This window comes from Ranitomeya variabilis, chromosome 4, assembly GCF_051348905.1.
Source record: "Ranitomeya variabilis isolate aRanVar5 chromosome 4, aRanVar5.hap1, whole genome shotgun sequence".
NCBI classification, from domain to species: Eukaryota; Metazoa; Chordata; class Amphibia; order Anura; family Dendrobatidae; genus Ranitomeya; species Ranitomeya variabilis.
This window is the reverse complement of record NC_135235.1, coordinates 407,582,845-407,602,067: the sequence shown is the minus strand read 5'-3', so window position 1 is coordinate 407,602,067 and position 19,223 is coordinate 407,582,845. Positions and strand designations below refer to the sequence as shown.

Here is a 19,223-nt window from a genome sequence, read left to right as displayed (position 1 = left end):
AGCTCCGTCTTCGAGGCCACAGGAGCCTCTCTCTTCCCATCCTTCACCGCCTCTTGGGTGGCTAAGGCTATGGTCGCTTGGGCTGAGGTGCTTACCACGACCATCCAAGACAGCAACCTCCCTCCGGAGGCGATCAACCTGGCTAACCAGATAGCCCAGGCTGGGGACTTCGTAGTCAATGCCTCAATAGATGCGGCCAATTGCGCTGCACAGGCAGCCGCAAATGCAATCTCCATTAGAAGAGCCCTGTGGCTCAGGGATTGGCGAGCAGATTCGGCCTCCAAGCTCTTTGACATCTCTACACTACCAGGCTGGTCGTTTATTTGGAGAAAAATTAGACCAAATAGTCTCGGATGCCACTGGGGGAAAAAGTAAATTTCTCCCCCAACAAAAGCCTACCCAGCCGTTTCGTTATCAACAACAATCTCTATTCCTGCCTTTTTGCAACAATACCAACTGGTCATCTACATCCTTCTCCTCGGCTTCAGGACGAGGTTCGCGCGGTGACCGAGGTTCCCAGGTCTCTTACAGACCTAACCGTAACTGGAAACCCAGACCGAGACCATCTGGGTCTAAGGGATCCAGATCCCTTAGATCCTCCACTCAATGACTCTTTGCAACATCCGGAGGGCACCAACAAAGTAGGAGGTCGTCTACTTTCGTTCCGTCAAGCCTAGCTCTCGGTCGTCTCCGACGAGTGGGTCAGGGAACTGGTGTCTACCGGATACAAAATAGAATTTCCCCCCCCCCCCCCCCCCCCATACACGTTTCTTCCAGTCGTGTCCTCCCAAACCAAAGACAACAGCTTTTCTCCAGGCCATACGGGCACTACAAAGGGACGTAGTCATCATTCCGGTTCCCCAAGACCAAAGGGTTCTACTCGAACCTATTCGTGGTCCCAAAAAAGGACAGATCGCTGTGTCCAATTCTAGACCTAAAACTTCTGAACAAATTTGTCAAAATTCGGAGCTTCAGAATGGAATCCCTCCGCTCTGTCGTCGCGTCCATGGAAAAAGAGTTCCTGGCATCTATAGACATCAAAGATGCTTTCCTCCACATCCCAACTTTTCCTCCTCATCAGCAGTTCCTTCGATTCGCATTTCGTGGGAAACACTTCCAGTTCATGGCTTTACCTTTTGGCCTCGCCACCGCTCCCAGAGTTTTCACGAAGGTCATGGCGGCTGCCATGGCCATTCTTCATTCCAGGGGAGTGGTGGTACTTCCATACCTGGACGACCTACTGATAAAAGGTCCATCTTACCCAGCCTGCAAAGAGTCCGTCGTTCTCACGGTGGATCCTCTTTCTCGCCTGGGTTGGAAGATAAACTTCGAAAAATCCTCTCCGATCCCGGCTCAACGGATTTCCTTTCTTGGAATGACACTGGACACTTCACGCGGTCTGGTCATTCTCCCTCAAGACAAGGCCTTGGCCTTGCAGCAGGGAGCTCAGTCTTTCCCGTCCAGTCTCCCACTCCATTCGTTTCAGCATGCGCATTCTCGGGCAGATGGTAGCAGCCATGGAAGCGGTTCCATTCTTGCAATTTCACCTCCGTCTCCTACAACATGCGCTGCTGTCGGCGTGGAACGGGAACCCGTCCTCCCTCGACCGCCGTTTCACTCTGTCCCCACAGGTCAGAAGGACCCTCAGGTGGTGGACGCTGAAGTCCTCCCTAAACCAGGGAAGGTCCTTTCTCCCAGTGCGGTGGCTGGTGGTGACCACCGATGCCAACCTCATGGGCTGGGGGGCGGTTTTCAACCACCACACAGCACAAGGGCGGTGGTCCACTCGAGAGTCTCACCTTTCCATCAATCTCCTGGAAATACGAGCTATCAGGCTAGGGTTATTCAGGTTTCACCATCTTCTGGCGGGTCACCCTGTCAGAATCCAGTCCGACAACGCCACAGCTGTGGTGTACATCAACCGTCAAGGGGGAACCCGCAGCAAGAAGGCTATGCTCGGTGTCCCACATCCTTCGTTGGGCCGAGTCCAACCATTCGCCCATCTCGGCGATCCACATACCAGGTGTGGAACATTGGGCGGCGGACTTCCTCAGCCGCCAGGGCCTCGCCTCGGGCGAGTGGTCCCTTCACCCGGAGGTTTTTCAGCAGATTTGTCATCGCTGGGGGACCCTGGATGTGGACCTCATGGTCTCCAGGTTGAACAACAAAGTTCAACAGTTCCTTGCACGGTCTCTCGACCCACGGGCCATCGGGGTAGACGCCCTGGTCCTGCCGTGGCGTCAATTCCGCCTCCCGTACATATTTCCCCCTCTTCTCCTGCTACCGAGGGTCATCAAGAAGATCAGGGCAGAGGGGGGTACCAGTGATCCTTGTGGCGCCGGACTGGCCGCGCTGAGCATGGTACGCGGAACTGGTTCAGCTGGTCACCGACGTCCCCTGGCGTCTTCTAGATCGCGTGGATCTTCTCTCACAGGGCCCGATTTACCACCAGAACTCATGGGCCCTGTCTTTGACGGCCTGGCCGTTGAATCCTGGATTCTAGGCCAAGCGGATTTCACTCCCAAGGTGTCTTCCACCATGATCAGGGCTAGGAAACCCGTGTCCATGCGCAGTTACCACCGTACCTGGCAAATCTTCTTCACATGGTGCGACGCACAAGGGCGATCTCCTCTGGTATTTTCCATTCCTGCCATATTGGACTTTCTCCATTCTGGACTAGAGTCGGGCCTTGCACTTAGCTCTCTCAAAGGTCAGGTTTTTGCATTGTCAGTCCTGTTCCAACGAAAAATTGCCAATAGATTGCCAGTGAAGACTTTTTCAGGGAGTTTCCCGTGTGGCGCCTCCCTACAAGATGCCTTTGGATCCGTGGGATCTTAATTTAGTCCTTGGAGCTCTTCAAGAGACCCCCTTCGAACCGCTGCAGGACGTTTCCCTGACCTTCCTCTCCTGGAAGGTAGTTTTCCTAGTGGCTATTACATCAATCAGACGTGTTTCGGAGCTGGCGGCACTCTCCTGCCAACCTCCGTTTGTAATTTTTCACTCGGACAAGGCAGTCTTGAGGACTTCTCCTGCTTTTCTGCCCAAGGTCGTTTCCTCTTTCCACCTCAACGAGGAGATTTTTCTGCCTTCGTTCTGTCCGGCACCAGTCCATCGCATTGAAAAGGCTCTGCACACTCTTGATGTGGTGAGGGGCATAAGACGGTACGTCTCACGGACGGCTCCCTTCCGCAAGTCGGATGTCCTATTCATACTTCCAGAGGGACCAAGGAAGGGTTCTCCCGCTTCCAAAGCTACTCTAGCCAAATGGATTCGATCGGCTATTCAGGAATCCTATCGTGTCAAAGGTGTTCCTATCCCAGCAGGGAACAAGGCCCATTCTACTCGGTCGGTGGGCGCCTCTTGGGCCATTCGGCACCAGGCGACGGCGCAACAGGTCTGCAAGGCTGCGACATGGTCCCGCTTGCACACTTTTATGAAACATTACCACATTCATTCTCTATCTTCTGCAGACGCCGCCCTTGGCAGGCGCATTCTGCAATCGGCAGTACCTTAGCTGTAAGCCAGTGGTACATGGGGTATTAGCAGCTATGTTGCTCCCCACCCAGGGACTGCTTTAGGACGTCCCATGGTCTTGTGTCCCCCAATGAGGCATAGGAGAAAAGGAGATTTTTGTGTACTCACCGTAAAATCTTTTTCTCCGAGCCAATCATTGGGGGACACAGCACCCACCCTGTTAGCCGGTTGGCTTGTTGTTACTTCTTTGGTTTTGACATAGTTTATTGTCTTTTGTTTAATGCTCCTACTGCTTTACTACCGAACTGGTTGAATCGTAGCCAGTGAAGGGGTGTGTACTGCAGAGGAGGAGTTAATCTTTCTGTTAACTTAGTGTCCTCCTAGTGGCAGCAGCAGAACACCCATGGTCCTGTGTCCCCCAATGATTGGCTTGGAGAATAAGATTTTACGGTGAGTACGCAAAAATTCTCCTTTTTTAAATTAAAATTTATTGATTTACATACGGTAGTAATACAAAAATAGAAATCATGGCACCTTCCCTTTAACCGCTTTCCAACGTTGGGTGTAATAGTACGCCCACGTCTGAATCCCTTCATTTGATGTTGGCTCTGAGCCCACATCTTTCCCTCACATGTCAGCTATTTTGAAAAGCTCACCTGTGCCTCCAACAGCCACGGGTGGAATCGTGATCCACCTGCAGCTGTTAGGCTACTTTCACACTTCCATCTTTAGGGATACGCCGCAATGCGTCGTTTTGGAGAAAAAAACGCATCCTGCAAAGTTGCCCGCAGGATGCTTTTTTTTTCTCCATAGACTTGCATTAGTGACGTATTGCCACACGTCGCATCCGTCGTGCAACGGATGCATCGTGTTTTGGCGGCCGCGACGCTCAAAAAAACATTCAATGTAACTTTTTTTGTGCGTCGGGTCCGCCATTTTCGACCGTGCATGCGGGGCCGAAACTCCGCCCCCTCCTCCCCAGAACTCACAATGTGCAGCGGATGCGTTGTAAAACTGCATCCGCTGCCCACGTTGTGCTACATTTAGCACAACGTCCGTCGGGGCGACGGTTTGCGACGGGCCCGTACCGACGGATGTGTGAAAGTAGCCTTAACTAGATAAATGCTGCTGTCAATCTCTGACAGCGGCTTTTAATTCGCTCTTTCCGCAAGCGCTTGGGAAATCCCTCCCATCAGTGACCCCGTCATGATTGCGGGTCACTGATGGGTCGGCATGACAACCAGAGGTCTCCAGCTTTCCTCTATGGTTGCCATTGCCAGATTGCTATGAGCGCCGCCCGGTGGTTGACGCTCATAGCAAGTGAGCATTTCTGCTACACACAGACGATCTGATCATCGCCTGTATGTAGCAGAGCCGATCAAAGTGCTGCCGCTTCTAGTCTCCCATGTTCACTATTGAAGCGTGCAAAAAGTTATAAATTTTTTTTTGTATATTTTTAAAAAGTTCAAATCGCCCCCCTTTGCCCCATTCAAAATAAAACAAAAAAAAATCAAACATGCACATATTTGGTATCGCCGCCTTAAGAATCGCCTGATCTATCAATAAAAAGAAAAATTAAAATTAACGAGAAAAAAATTCAAAACGTCAGCATTACGTTTTTTTGGGCGTCGCTACATTGCAATAACGGGCTATCGTATCTACACCAAAATGGCATCAATAAAAATGTCAGCTCGGCGCGCAAAAAAAAGGGCCTCACCCAACCCAAGATCACGAAAAATGGAGACTCTACTAGTATCGGAAAATGGCACAATTTTTTTTTTTCCTCTTTCTTTTAACAAAGTTTGGAATTATTTTTTCACTGCTTAAATAAAAAAAGAACCTAGACATGTTTGGTGTCTATGAACTCGTAATCAACCTGGAGAATCAGAATGGCAGGACAGTTTTAGCATTTAGCGAACAAAAAAGAAAAGGAAACTGGAATTGCCCTTTTTTTGCAATTTTAAAAGCATTTTTTTCCTGTTTTCCTTCCAGTACACGATATGTTAAAACTAGTGGTGATCGAATATACCGTATATACTTGAGTATAAGCCGAGAATTTCAGCCCATTTTTTTGGGCTGAAAGTCCCCCTCTCGGCTTATACTCGAGTCATACCCAGGGGTCGGCAGGGGAGGGGAGTCTAATAATACTCACCTGCACCTGGCGCGGTCCCTACACGTCCCTGGTTCTCCCAGCGCTGGCAGCTTCTTACTGTATTGAGCGGTCACATGGTACCGCTCATTACAGTAATGAATATGGACCCGACTCCACTCCCATAGGGGTGGAGCTGCATATTCATTACTGTAATGAGCGGTACCATGTGACCTCTCAATACAGGAAAAAGTTGCTGGCACTGGGGAACCAGGGACTGCCCCGCGCCAGGAGCAGGTGAATATACGGGGGAGCGATATTCACCTGTCCTCCGGCGCCGTTCCTTCTTCCCAGTCCTCTGCAGTGGCGCTCAGGTCAGAGGGCGCGGTGACACGATTAGTGTGCGTGCCACGCTCTGCCTCTGCCTGAACAGTCAGTGCAGAGGACTGGGAAGAAGGAGCGGCGCGCCCAGCGGTGGAACGGAGGACAGGTGAATATAGCAAGTGCCGGGGGCCTGAGAGGTGAGTATGTGATTTTTTTTTTTTTTTTTTTTATCGCAGCAACAGCATATGGGGCATAATAGTCTATGGAGCATCTTATGGGGCATAATCAGCATTTGTGGAGCATTATACGGGGCAAATATCTCTATGGAGCATCTTATGGGACCATGTGCAGCATTATATGGGGCAAATATCTCTATGGAGCATCTTGTGAGGCCATGTGCAGCATTATATGGGGCAAATATCTCTATGGAGCATCTTATGGGGCCATAATCAACATTTGTGGAGCATTATAAGGAGCAAATGTCTGTATGGAGCATCTTATGGGGCCATAATCGGCATTTCTGCAGCATTATATGGGGATATGTGGCAAATGTCTCTATGGAGCATCTTATGGGGTCATAATCAACATTTGTGCAGCATTATATGGGGCATGTTTTAATATGGAGCATCTTATGGGGCCATCATATGCTCCATATGGTTTTATATGGGGCTCCTGATTCAATATGGATATTCAAAAACACTTAACCTACTGATGTCTCAATTAGTTTTACTTTTATTGGTATCTATTTTTATTTTTGACATTTACCGGTAGCTGCTGCATTTTCCACCCTAGGCGTATACTCGAGTCATTAAGTTTTCCCAGTTTTTTCGTGGCAAAATTAAGGGGGTCGGCTTATACTCGAGTATATACGGTACTTGTTGCTCAGGTTTTCCGGAGCACGCTCGGGTGATCGAGTATTTATGACTGCTTGGAGATTGTTTTCCTTGCAGCAGCTGAATGATTTGCGGCTACTAGCCTGCTTGATTACATGTGGGGATTCCCTAGCAACCAGGCAACCCCCACATGTACTCAGGCTGGCTAGTAGCCGCAAATCATTCAGCTGCTGCAAGGAAAACAATCTCCAAGCAGTCATAAATACTCGATCACCCGAGCGTGCTCCGGAAAACCCAAGCAACGAGTATACTCGCTCATCACTAGTTAAAACCAATGGTGTAGTTCAAAAGTACAAGTACAACTTGTCCCGCAAAAAAACAAGTCCTCACATGGCCATATTGACCAAAAAATAAAAAAAGTTATGGCTCTGGGAAGAAGGGGAGCAAAAAATGAAAACGTAAAAACGAAAATACCTCCGGTCGTTAAGGGGTTAAAATAAACATTGAGAATTTGAACAAAACAAAAGCAAACCTCAGTAGCCCAGAAAGTCATAAAACAGATGGGTGCGTCCAGTGTAAATGATAGCAGAAATCTAATTCAGCGAATAGCTGACATATATTTCCGCTTCTCCTGCAGATCTTTGCCGTGCCCAGGTCATCAAGAGGCATGTGTCTTTTATTGCAGCTTGCTCCTCTTAAAGGGATATTAATGGTCCATCCTCTGCACATGTGATTGGTGGCACTTCCTATCAGCTGTAAACGGTCAGCTCTGTTCACTGTGTACTGGTTGATCTCGGGTGTTGCTGCTCTGCTTCCGTTCACTTCAACAGGAGCTGACAACAGACATCGTGTGCAGAGCAGTGCATTCCCGGCCCCATACATTGTACCTCAGGCCACTGCGGGTGATCATAGGGGTTGCCGAGACCCTCACCCAGTTCATATTGATAAACCAGCGTAATGATAGAAATTCAATATCCGAGTCTTTGAAAACCCCTTTAAGATTGCTGTAAATTGTTAAACAGAAATAACGGCACCAGATTTGCCTATGGTTCAGTCCAGTTTGGTACTAAGCCCCCATCCGCAAGTGAACCAAGTGACCATGTATGATCAGGCTGATCTAGCACATATAAATATGTAACTGTGTGTTCCTTTTCATCTAGGCTGCCTATATTTCTTTGGGTGTGGTCTCTGTCATGTTGGCCATTATTTTCTGTGTTGTTCGGATAGAATTTGCGATCTTCTACAGTGGAGCCCACTTCTGGGTGGGATTTCCGGTAAGTATCACTAAATGTCCACCTGTGGCTTCTCTGGATCTGGCCTGACCTCTATCGGGGTTGGGACTATGAATGTTGAAATCCACTTTCCCTAATTTGTCCCTGTAGTTCACAAATAAAATTTCATATCGCGGTAGGATTCTTTATTCCTTTTTGTAAACTTGATATGGACAGGAAAAACTTGAGTTCGTGGTACTAGTTATATTAGTAGGTTATATTAGACTATAACAGTGGCCTCCTACAGTAACTTTGCCTAAAATCTCTTAGAATGGGTGGACTTGTTTCAGCCAATTTGTACCTTTCATTACCTTGGCTTTTTTCCCTGATTTCTTATTCAGACTGGTGTACTGCACCCTGACCACCGCTGGGGTTCTTGGCCATTCTTATATCAACCAAAACTTTTAACCCCTTTACCCCCAAGGGTTGTTTTCACATTAATGACCAGGCCAATTTTTACAATTCTGACCACTGTCCCTTTATGAGGTTATATCTCTGGAATGCTTCAACGGATCCCGGTGATTCTGACATCGTTTTCTCGTGACATATTGTACTTCATTATAGTGGTAACATTTCTTTGATATTACCTGCGTTTATTTGTGAAAAAAACGGAAATTTGGCGCAAATTTAGAAAATTTAGCAATTTTCCAATTTTGAATTTTTATACAATTAAATCACAGGGATATGTCACACAAAATACTTAATAAGTAACATTTCCCACATATCTACTTTACATCAGCACAATTTTGGAACCAAAATTTGTTTTTGTTAGGGAGTTATAAGGGTTAAAAGTTGACCAGCAAATTTTTCTCATTTTTACAACACAATTTTTTTTTAGGGACCACATCTCATTTGAAGTCATTTTGAGGGGTCTATATGATGGAAAATACCCAAGTGTGACACCATTCTAAAAACTGCACCCCTTAAGGTGCCCAAAACCACATTCAAGAAGTTTATTAACCCTTCAGGTGTTTCACAGGAATTTTTGGAATGTTTAAATAAAAATGAACATTTAACTTTTTTACACGAAAAATTTACTTCAGCTCCAATTTGTTCTATTTTACAAAGGGTAACAGGAGAAAATGGACCCCAAAAGTTGTTATACAATTTGTCCTGAGTACGCCGATACCCCATATGTGGGGGTAAACCACTGTTTGGGTACATGGCAGAGCTCAGAAGCGAAGGAGCGCCATTTGACTTTTCAATGCAAAATTGACTGGAATTCAGATGGGACGCCATGTTGCGTTTGGAGAGCCCCTGATGTGACTGAACATTTGAAACCCCCCACAAGTGACACCATTTTGGAAAGTAGACCCCCTAAGGAACTTATCTAGATGTGTGGTGAGCACTTTGACCCACCAAGTGCTTCACAGAAGTTTATAATGCAGAGCCGTAAAAATAAAAAAATAAAATTTTCCCCACAAAAATTATTTTTTAGCCCCCAGTTTTGTATTTTCCCAAGGGTAACAGGAGAAATTGGACCCCAAAAGTTGTTGTCCAATGTGTCCTGAGTACGCTGATACCCCATATGTTGGGGTAAACCCCTGTTTGTGCGCACGGGAGAGCTCGGAAGGGAAGGAGCACTGTTTTACTTTTTCAACGCAGAATTGGCTGGAATTGAGATCGGACGCAATGTCTCATTTGGAGAGCCCCAGATGTGCCTAAACAGTGGAATCCCCCCAATTATAACTGAAACCCTAATCCAAACACAGCCCTAACCCTAATCTCAACTGTAACTCTAACCACACCCCTAACCCTGACACACCCCTAATCCCAACCCTATTCCCAACTGTAAATGTAATCCCAACCCTAACCCTAACTGTAGCCCTAACCCTAATGGGAAAATGGAAATAAATACATTTTTTAATTTTTCGTAACTGAGGGAGGGGGTTGATTTACTATTTAGAGCGGGTTTTCAAGCGGATTTTTATGATTTGCAGCCGTCACACACTAAAAGACGCTTTTTATTGCAAAAAAATGTTTTTTGCGTTACCACATTTTGAGTGCTAAATTTTTCCATATTTTGGTCCACAGAGTCATGTGAGGTCTTGTTTTTTGCGGGACGAGTTGACGATTTTATTGGTAACCTTTTCGGGCACGATGATCGCTTTTTATTCCGATTTTTGTGAGGCAGAATGACCAAAAACCAGCTATTCATGAATTTCTTTTGGGGGGGTGTGTATACCGTTCCGCGTTTGGTAAAATGGATAAAGCAGTTTTATTCTTCGGGTCAGTACGATTACAGCGATACCTCATTTATATCATTTTTTTATGTTTTGGCGCTTGTATACGATAAAAACTATTTTATAGAAAAAATAATTTTTGCATCGCTTTATTCTGAGGACTATAACTTTTTTATTTTTTCACTGATGATGCTGTATGGCAGCTCGTTTTTTGTGGGACAAGATGACGTTTTCAGCGATACCATGGTTATTTATATCCGTCTTTTTGATCGCATGTTATTCCACTTTTTGTTCGGCGGTATGATAATAAAGCGTTGTTTTTTGGCTCATTTTTTTATTTATTTTTTTCATGGTGTTCACTGAAGGGGTTAACTAGTGGGACCGTTTTATAGGTCGGGTCGTTACGGACGCGGCGATACTAAATATGTGTACTTTTATTGTTTTTTTTTTTATTTAGCTAAAGGAATGTATTTATTGGAACAATTTTTTTATTATTTATTTAGGAATTTTTTTTATTTATTTTTTTACATTTTTACTTTGCCCCGGGGGGGGGGGGGGACATCACAGTAAAGTGACAGATCGCCGATCTGACACTTTGCTGTGCACTGTGTCAGATCGGCGATCACACAGCACAGCAGGGAGGCTTCCCAGCGTCTGCTCTGAGCAGGCGCTGTGAAGCCACCTCCTTGCAGGACCCGGATGCAGCCCCGCGGCCATTTTGGATCCGGGGCTTGCAGGGAGGAGACGCTCGGTACAAGGTGAGCACATTGCCTTGTACCGATCGTCTCAGGGAAGCGCGCAGGGAGCCCCCTCCCTGCGCGATGCTTCCCTGTACCGCCGGAACACTGCGATCATGTTTGATCGCAGTGTGCCGGGGGTTAATGTGCCGGGGGCGGTCCGTGACCACTCCTGGCACATAGTGCCGGATGACAGCTGCGATAGTCTGCTGGCGATCGGCTGCGCTCCCCCCGTGAGTGCGGCCGATCGCGCTGGACGTACTATTCCGTCCTTGGGAAGTAGGGCCCACCCCACATGGACGGAATAGTACGTCCAATGACAGAAAGGGGTTAAGAGGTTGTCCCATCAAGGAAAACCCTTAACCATTTGCTGATGCAGGGTCAATCTGAAGACTGCTCTAGTCTGCCGGAAGTAGAGCTGGTCTTATGGATCCTCCTCTATAACATCCATATGCTGTAATAGGGCACGAGGACAAGGCCATAATAAGGGAAAACCTTTTGGTATAGAAAATTTGAAACCTTCTTTTACTGACTTCATCTTCAGAATGCCACCATTGACCCCTTCATGACCCAGCCAATTTTGACCTTAATGACCTGGCCGTTTTTTGCAATTCTGACCAGTGTCCCTTTATGAGGTAATAACTCAGGAACGCTTCAACGAATCTTAGCGGTTCTGAGATTGTTTTTTCGTGACATATTGGGCTTCACGTTAGTGGTAAATTTAGGTCAATAATTTTTGCGTTTATTTGTGAAAAAAATGGAAATTTGGCTAAAATTTTGCAATTTTTAATTTTTATTCTGTTAAACGAGAGAGTTATGTGACACAAAATAGTTAATAAATAACATTACCCACATATCTACTTTACATCGGCAAAATTTTGGAAACCAAATTTTTTTTTGCTAGGAAGTTAAGGGTTAAAATTTGACCAGCGAGTTCTCATTTTTACAGCAAAATTTACAAAACCATTTTTTTAGGGACCACCTCCCATTTGAAGTCAGTTTGAGGGGTCTATATGGTGAAAATACCCCAAAGTGACACCATTCTAAAAACTGCACCCCTCAAGGTGCTCAAAACCACATTCAAGAAGTTTATTAACCCTTCAAGTGCTTCACAGCTGCAGAAGCAACCTGGAAGGAAAAAATGAACATTTAACTTTTTAGTCACAAAAATGATCTTTTAGCAACAATTTTTTATTTTCCCAAGGGTAAAAAGAGAAACTGGACCCCAAAAGTTATTGTACAATTTGTCCGGAGTACGCCGATACCCCATATGTGGGGGGGAACCACTGTTTGGGCGCACGACAGGGCTCGGAAGGGAAAGTGCGCCATTTGACTTTTTCAATGAAAAATTGGCTCCAATCTTTAGCGGACACCATGTCGCGTTTGGAGAGCCCCTGTGTGCCTAAACATTGGAGCTCCCCCCACAAGTGACCCCATTTTGGAAACTAGACCCCCCGAGGAACTTATCTAGATGCATAGTGAGCACTTTAAACCCCCAAGTGCTTCACAAATTGATCCGTAAAAATGAAAAAGCTTTTTTTTTCACACAAAATTTATTTTAGCCTCAATTTGTTCATTTCCACATGGGCAACAGGATAAAATGGATCCTAAAATGTGTTGGGCAATTTCTCCTGAGTACAGCAATACCTCATATGTGGTTACAAACCACTGTTTGTGCACACGGCAAGGCTCGGAAGGGAAGGCGCGCCATTTGACTTTTGAATGAAAAATTAGCTCCAATCGTTGGCGGACACCATGTCGTGTTTGGAGAGCCCCTGTGTGCCTAAACATTGGAGCTCCCCCACATGTGACCCCATTTTGGAAACTGGACCTCCCATGGAACTAATCTAGATGTGCGGTGACCACTTTAAACCCTCAAGTGCTTCACAGAAGTTTACAACGCAGAGCCGTGAAAATAAAAAAATTTTCTTTCCTCAAAAATGATGTTTTAGCAAGCAATTTTTTATTTCCACAAGGGTAAAAGGAGAAATTGGACCCCAATAGTTGTTGCCCAGTTTGTCCTGAGTATGCTGGTACTCCATATGTGGGGGTAAACCACTGTTTGGGCACACGTCGGGGCTCGGAAGGGAAGTAGTGACGTTTTGAAATGCAGACTTTGATGGAATGGTCTGAGGGCGTCACGTTGCATTTGCAGAGCCCCTGATGTGCCTAAACAGTAGAAACCCCCCACAAGTGACACTATTTTGGAAACTAGACCCCTCAAGGAACTTATCTAGATGTGTAGTGAGCACTTTGAACCCCCAAGTGCTTCACAGAAGTTTACAACGCAGAGCCGTGAAAATAAAAAATCATTTTTCTTTACTCAAAAATGATGTTTAGCAAGCAATTTTTTATTTTCACAAGGGTAACAGATGAAATTGGACCCCAATAGTTGTTGCCCAGTTTGTCCCGAGTATGCTGGTACCCCATATGTGGGGGTAAACCACTGTTTGGGCGCACGTCGGGGCTCGGAAGGGAGGGAGCACCATTTGACTTTTTGAACGCAAGATTGGCTGAAATCAATGGTGGCGCCATGTTGCGTTTGGAGACCCCTGATGTGCCTAAACAGTGGAAACCCCTCAATTCTAACTTCAACACTAACCCCAACACACCCCTAATCCTAATCCCAACTGTAGCCATAACCCTAACCACAACCCTAACCCCAACACAACCCTAACCCTAATCCCTAACCATAACCCTAACGACAAGCCTAATCTTAACCCTAATTCCAACTCTAGCCCTAATTCCAACTCTAGCCCTAATTCCAACCCTAACCATAAGGCTATGAGCCCACGTTGCGCATTCATGTGAGATTTTTCCGCACCATTTTTGAAAAATCCACAGGTAAAAGGCACTGTGTTTACCTGCGGATTTACCACGGATTTCCAGTGGTTTTTGTGCAGATTTCAAGTGCAGATTCCTATTGAGGAACAGGTGTAAAACGCTGCGGAATCCGCACAAAGAATTGACATGCTGCGGAAAATACAACGCGCGGTATTTTCCGCACCATGGGCACAGCGGATTTGGTTTTCCATAGGTTTACATGGAACTGTAAACCTGTTGGAAAACTGCTACGAATCCGCCGAGGCCAATCCGCTGTGGATCCGCAGCCAAATCCGCACCGTGTGCACATAGCCTAATTCTAAGGCTATGTGCACACGCTGCGGAAAACGCTACGGATCCGCAGCGTTTCTGCAGCTGCGGGTCCACAGCAGTTTCCCATGAGTTTATAGTTCAATGTAAACCTATGGGAAACAAAAAAACGCTGTGCTCATGCTGCGGAAAAAACCGCGGAAACGCAGCGGTTTACATTCCGCAGCATGTCACTTCTTTCTGCGGATTCCGCAGCGGTTTTACAACTGCTCCAATAGAAAACCGCAGTTGTAAAACCGCAGTGAAATCCGCAGAAAAACCATGTTGAATCCGCGATAACTCCGCAGCGGTTTTGCACTGCGGATTTATCAAATCCGCTGCGGAAAAATCCGCAGAGGACCAGAATACGTGTGCATTGCCATACCCTAGACCTAACCCTAGTTCTAACCCTAGTTCTAACCCTAGTGGAAAAAAAATATATATATATTTTCTTTATTTTATTGTTGTCCCTACCTATGGGGGTGATAAAGGGGGGGTTCATTTACATTTTTTTTTTTTATTTTGATCACTGTGATCACGAATCTGCCGGCCGACCATGGCTGGATTGTAATATTTCACCACTTTTCATAGGTGAAATAGTACAAATTGCTCTGATTGGCTGTTAAAAGTGCAACAGCCAATCAGAGTGATCGTAGCCACGTGGGGGCAAAGCCACCTCCCCTGGGCTAAAGTACCACTCCCCCTGTCCCTGCAGATCGGGTGAAATTGGAGTTAACCCTTTCACCCGATCTGCAGGGACGCGATCATTCTGTGACACAGCATATGCGTCACAGGTCTGATTGGCACCGACTTTCATGACGCATACGCTGTCACAGGTCGGGAAGGGGGTAACTACCTTATTATGCCCACCGTGCCCTAATAACATGAGACAGCCACAATATCATTCTGATGCCCAGGTTATAGTATTTAACATCTACTGTCTCCCAGGATGGTATCACTGTATTAACTTTTCTTCCCAAGTTTTGTGTTTCCTATTGAAAAAAATAGATCTTGGAAATCTTATTTCCTAACTGGTCGACTTGGAAAATCCAAAAAACTAATTTTCCTATCTTCTATTTCTTCACAGTTCATTGTATCTGGGATACTGAATCTTGTAGCTTATAAGTTTCCAAAAAAATTCTGGGTAAGTCTGTGACTAGAACATCCCCTGCCTTAGCCAATGATGTAGAGCCTCTTTATGGAGCGGGCTCAGGAGCGGAGTCCGCTCCACACAAGGCTGATGCCAGATGTGTTACACAGCCGGCATCTGCCTCTAATGGCAGTGGCCGGGGTGAGCTGCTGTTAACCCATTTATATGTTGCTGTAAATCACTGATGGCGGCATTTAAGCTGCATGATTCTGCCTGGTGTGGGTACTGTGCTGATGGATGTCTTGGCAGCCAAGGGACTTGCTGAGACCAATATTAGAACTATATTTTGTTAGGCTGGGGATCACAGGTTCTAGAGAGAACATCACAGTCCCCCTTTTGTCCATCTAGAAAAAATAAAAAAAAAAATCCTCATTTCATTGTTTGTAAAAATCCAATCTCTCAATATGTGAAGTTGGTTTACCTGTACAATAAATGTTGTAAAAATAAAAAAATTCCCCCCCACAAAAATATTAGTGTGTATATATGCTGATTTTGTAAGTTTGCCCACTGGCAAATACATGAAATGTCTATAATTTTAAGCGTAGGTTTATTTTAACATTGAGAGAATATCAAAAATAAAATCCAAAAAAATCACAATGTATAAATTTATATACATTTATTTGCATTTTGCAGTGAGAAATAAGTATTTGATCCTACTGGCAAACAAGACTTAATACTTGGTGGCAAAACCCTTGTTAGCAAGCACAGCAGTCAGATGTTTTTTGTAGTTGATGATGAGGTTTGCGCACATGTCAGGTTGGAATTTTGGTCCACTCCTCTTTGTAGATCATAAAGATTTTGAGACTGTCGCTTGGCGACTTGGAACTTCAACTCCCTCCATAAGTTTTCTATTGGATTAAGGTCTGGAGACTGGCTAGGCCACTCCATGACCTTAATGTGCTTCTTTTTGAGCCACTCCTTTGTTGCCTTGGCTGTATGTTTTGGGTCATTGTCTTGTTGGAAAACCCAGCCACAATCCATTTTTAATGTCGGAGGGAAGGAGGTTGTCACTCATAATTTTATGGTACATGGCTCCATCCATTCTCCCATTGATGCAGTGAAGTAGTCCTGTGCCCTTAGCAGAGAAACACCCCCAAAACATGTTTCCATGCTTGACAGTGGGACGGTGTTCTTTGGGTCATAGGCAGCATTTCTCTTCCTCCAAACACGGCAAGTTTTGATTTAATGCCAAAGAGCTCAATTTTGTCTAAAATGACCACAGCACCTTCCCCGAATCACTCACACAATCATCCAGGAGTTCATTGACAAACTTCTGGCAAAGAGGTAGATATTAGATAGATAGATAGATATCTGTAAATAAATATATATATATATATATATATATATATATCTCTATCAGAGGAGAAATAAAAAGGTGCATGAGTGTATGGCTCTTGGACGACAAAGGTGGTGGGGGGGACGTGGGAAAGTGAAAGCCTAAAAATTGTCTGTGCGCTTAAAGGGTTAGCTTTTTCCTGAATGCATTAAGTTAAGCTGGTGATCCCTTATTGTACTGTATTGTTGTAATACTGACTGCTTGATCTTTTCTCATCTACCCATATAGATGACCGCTGCCTTAATTTCCATTGTGGTCAACTTTGGTGTGTCTATTGGTGGCATGGTGGTGGCAGTTACTGATATACAACGTTTATACTGGTTTGGAAATGAACAAGTCTGCGACAATCTGCTTGAGGCATCCACTAAGTACTACAACAGAACACCGCCTCCAAGATACTACAATGGATACGCGTCCTATAACTATGACCTGAGCACATGCAAAGATACAATCCATAGATCCAATGCAAGTGTTTGTTTTTGGTTAATACTTCTTATATTCACAAAAGTGCTGCTGTAATATATCTACTTGGGAATATCAGAAAATGTGTAATAACAATATGATATTTAGCACAAAAATTATCTGAATTTCACACCCAATTAAGTAATTATTTTGACCTATATCCTATTGACTATGTACTGTATTGCCAATATATTATGCAGTGCTGTTAAAAGTGATGCCACTCTCATCTTGTACAAACGCATATAATGAGACCAAATATATAGAAAGCAAATTGCCAACATATTAGTGTGTTTTTATTTTGGGGATCCCACAGGAAACCCACACAAATACAAGAAAGCCTTTAATCTGTGCTAACCACTGAGTCATCATGAGGCCCATAAATATGAGCGCGAGTCAGAAATGATCTACAAGTGATCAAATAGGTGGTGATCCGAACCAACAACTTGGTTCACGTGCATGCTTAATGTTGTCAGCAGTCTTGGGCAGGCGTCCAGCACCTTCTTCATGGCTGCCACTTGTAACCTTCCTTGATTTTCTCCATTCATACACACTTCTTCACAACAAAACACTTCTCTTCATACTGTGCACAACGTCTCCAATAAATATTGGCACCACTAACCCTTAGACCCTCCAAAAATCACTGCACGCTGCTGGTTTGTGCAAATTGCATGTGCGGCAGCCACACAAATGTACTGTGCCAGTAACCTGTCCTAACCTGCACCCCTGAGATGCGCCATAATCCACTTTATTATAAACTTGAGGCCTTCACATGAAATCCCCCCCATACGCCATAATTCTCCCCAAGTATAACACAGCAGGAAGCCATTCCTTTCCATGACCATTTATGATGTCATGTTTCAGAAAACGGTTAAGACGTTTCTCATATAGTTTTGTTTTTCCTTTCCAGCTATTACAAAGTTGCCTGATCTATATGAGCTTGCTGATTATGATCTTGGGTGTCTGCCTCGCCATTCTCTATATGGCCTGTAGAGCAAAGTCATGTTGCCGTTCTTGTAAACTGGAGGTAAGTGATCTGATGTCTCATTACTACTGTGGGGGGTGGGGCAATATCAATATAAATATCCCTTTACATTGGTGGGGGGGCTAACAATCTCTATATAGCCAATTGATTATCCAAAAGATAGCAGATCAAACTCTAGGGGTATATATATATTCATCTACTGCAGATCTACCAGTTCTGAGCTCTGTATAACCCCTCTCCACCACTGATTGACAGCTTTCTGTGTACACTGTGTCTAGGCACAAATATACTACCGTATATACTCGAGTATAAGCCGACCCCCTTAATTTTGCCACAAAAAACTGGGAAAACTTAATGACTCCAGTATAAGCGTAGGGTGGGAAATGGAGCAGCTACCAGTAAAAGTCAAAAGTAAAAATAGATACTAATAAAAGTAAAATTAATTGAGACATCAGTAGGTTAAGTGTTTTTGAATATCCATATTGAATCAGGAGCCCCATATAATGTTCCATAAAGTTTATGATGGCCCCATAAGATGCTCCATATTAAAATATGCCCCATATAATCCTGCATAAAGGTTAATAATGGCCCCATAAGATGCTCCATAAAGATATTTGCCCCATATAATGCTGCACAAACGTTGATTATAGCCCCATAAGATTCTCCATACAGACACTTACCCCATATAGTGCTGCACAAACGTTATGGCCCCATACAGACACTTGCACCATATAGTGCTGCACAAACGTTAAGGTCCCATAATATGCTCCATAAAGATAGATGCCCCATATAGTGCTGCACAAACATTATGGCCCCATAAGATGCTCCATACAAACACTTGCCCCATTTGCTGTTGCTGCGATAAAAAAAAAAATCACATACTCACCTCTCCGTCGCTCAGGCCCCCGGCACTTTCAATATTCACCTTTCCTCGTTCCGGCGCCGCTCCATCTTCAGCGTCTTCTGCACTGACGTTCAGGCAGAGGGCGCGCACTAACCACGTCATCGCGCCCTCTGACCTGAGCGTCACTGCAGAAGACGCTGAAGATGGAGCGGCGCCAGAACGAGGAGCAGGTGAATATTGCGCAGCGCTGCGCTCCCCTCCCCGTTATACTCACCTGCTCCTGGCGCGGTGCAGTCCTTGGTTCCCGTCGCCGCAGCTTCTTCCTGTACTGAGCGGTCACCGTTACCACTCATTAAGTAATGAATATGTGGCTCCACCCCTATGGGAGGTGGAGCCGCATATTCAT

General features: G+C 45.1%; 1 protein-coding gene across 2 annotated transcripts in view; it reads left to right on the top strand.

Moving 5' to 3' along the window:
• The window catches only part of LOC143764972 (uncharacterized), a 67,197-nt gene that overhangs the window by 10,501 nt on the left and 37,473 nt on the right, over positions 1–19,223 (top strand). For both annotated transcript variants that reach the window (XM_077251138.1, XM_077251139.1), the window contains exons 3-6: positions 7,881–7,994; positions 15,131–15,187; positions 16,758–16,994; positions 17,899–18,015. In XM_077251138.1, coding sequence (XP_077107253.1) covers positions 7,881–7,994; positions 15,131–15,187; positions 16,758–16,994; positions 17,899–18,015 — 525 coding nt within the window. The remainder of the gene's footprint in view (positions 1–7,880; positions 7,995–15,130; positions 15,188–16,757; positions 16,995–17,898; positions 18,016–19,223) is intronic.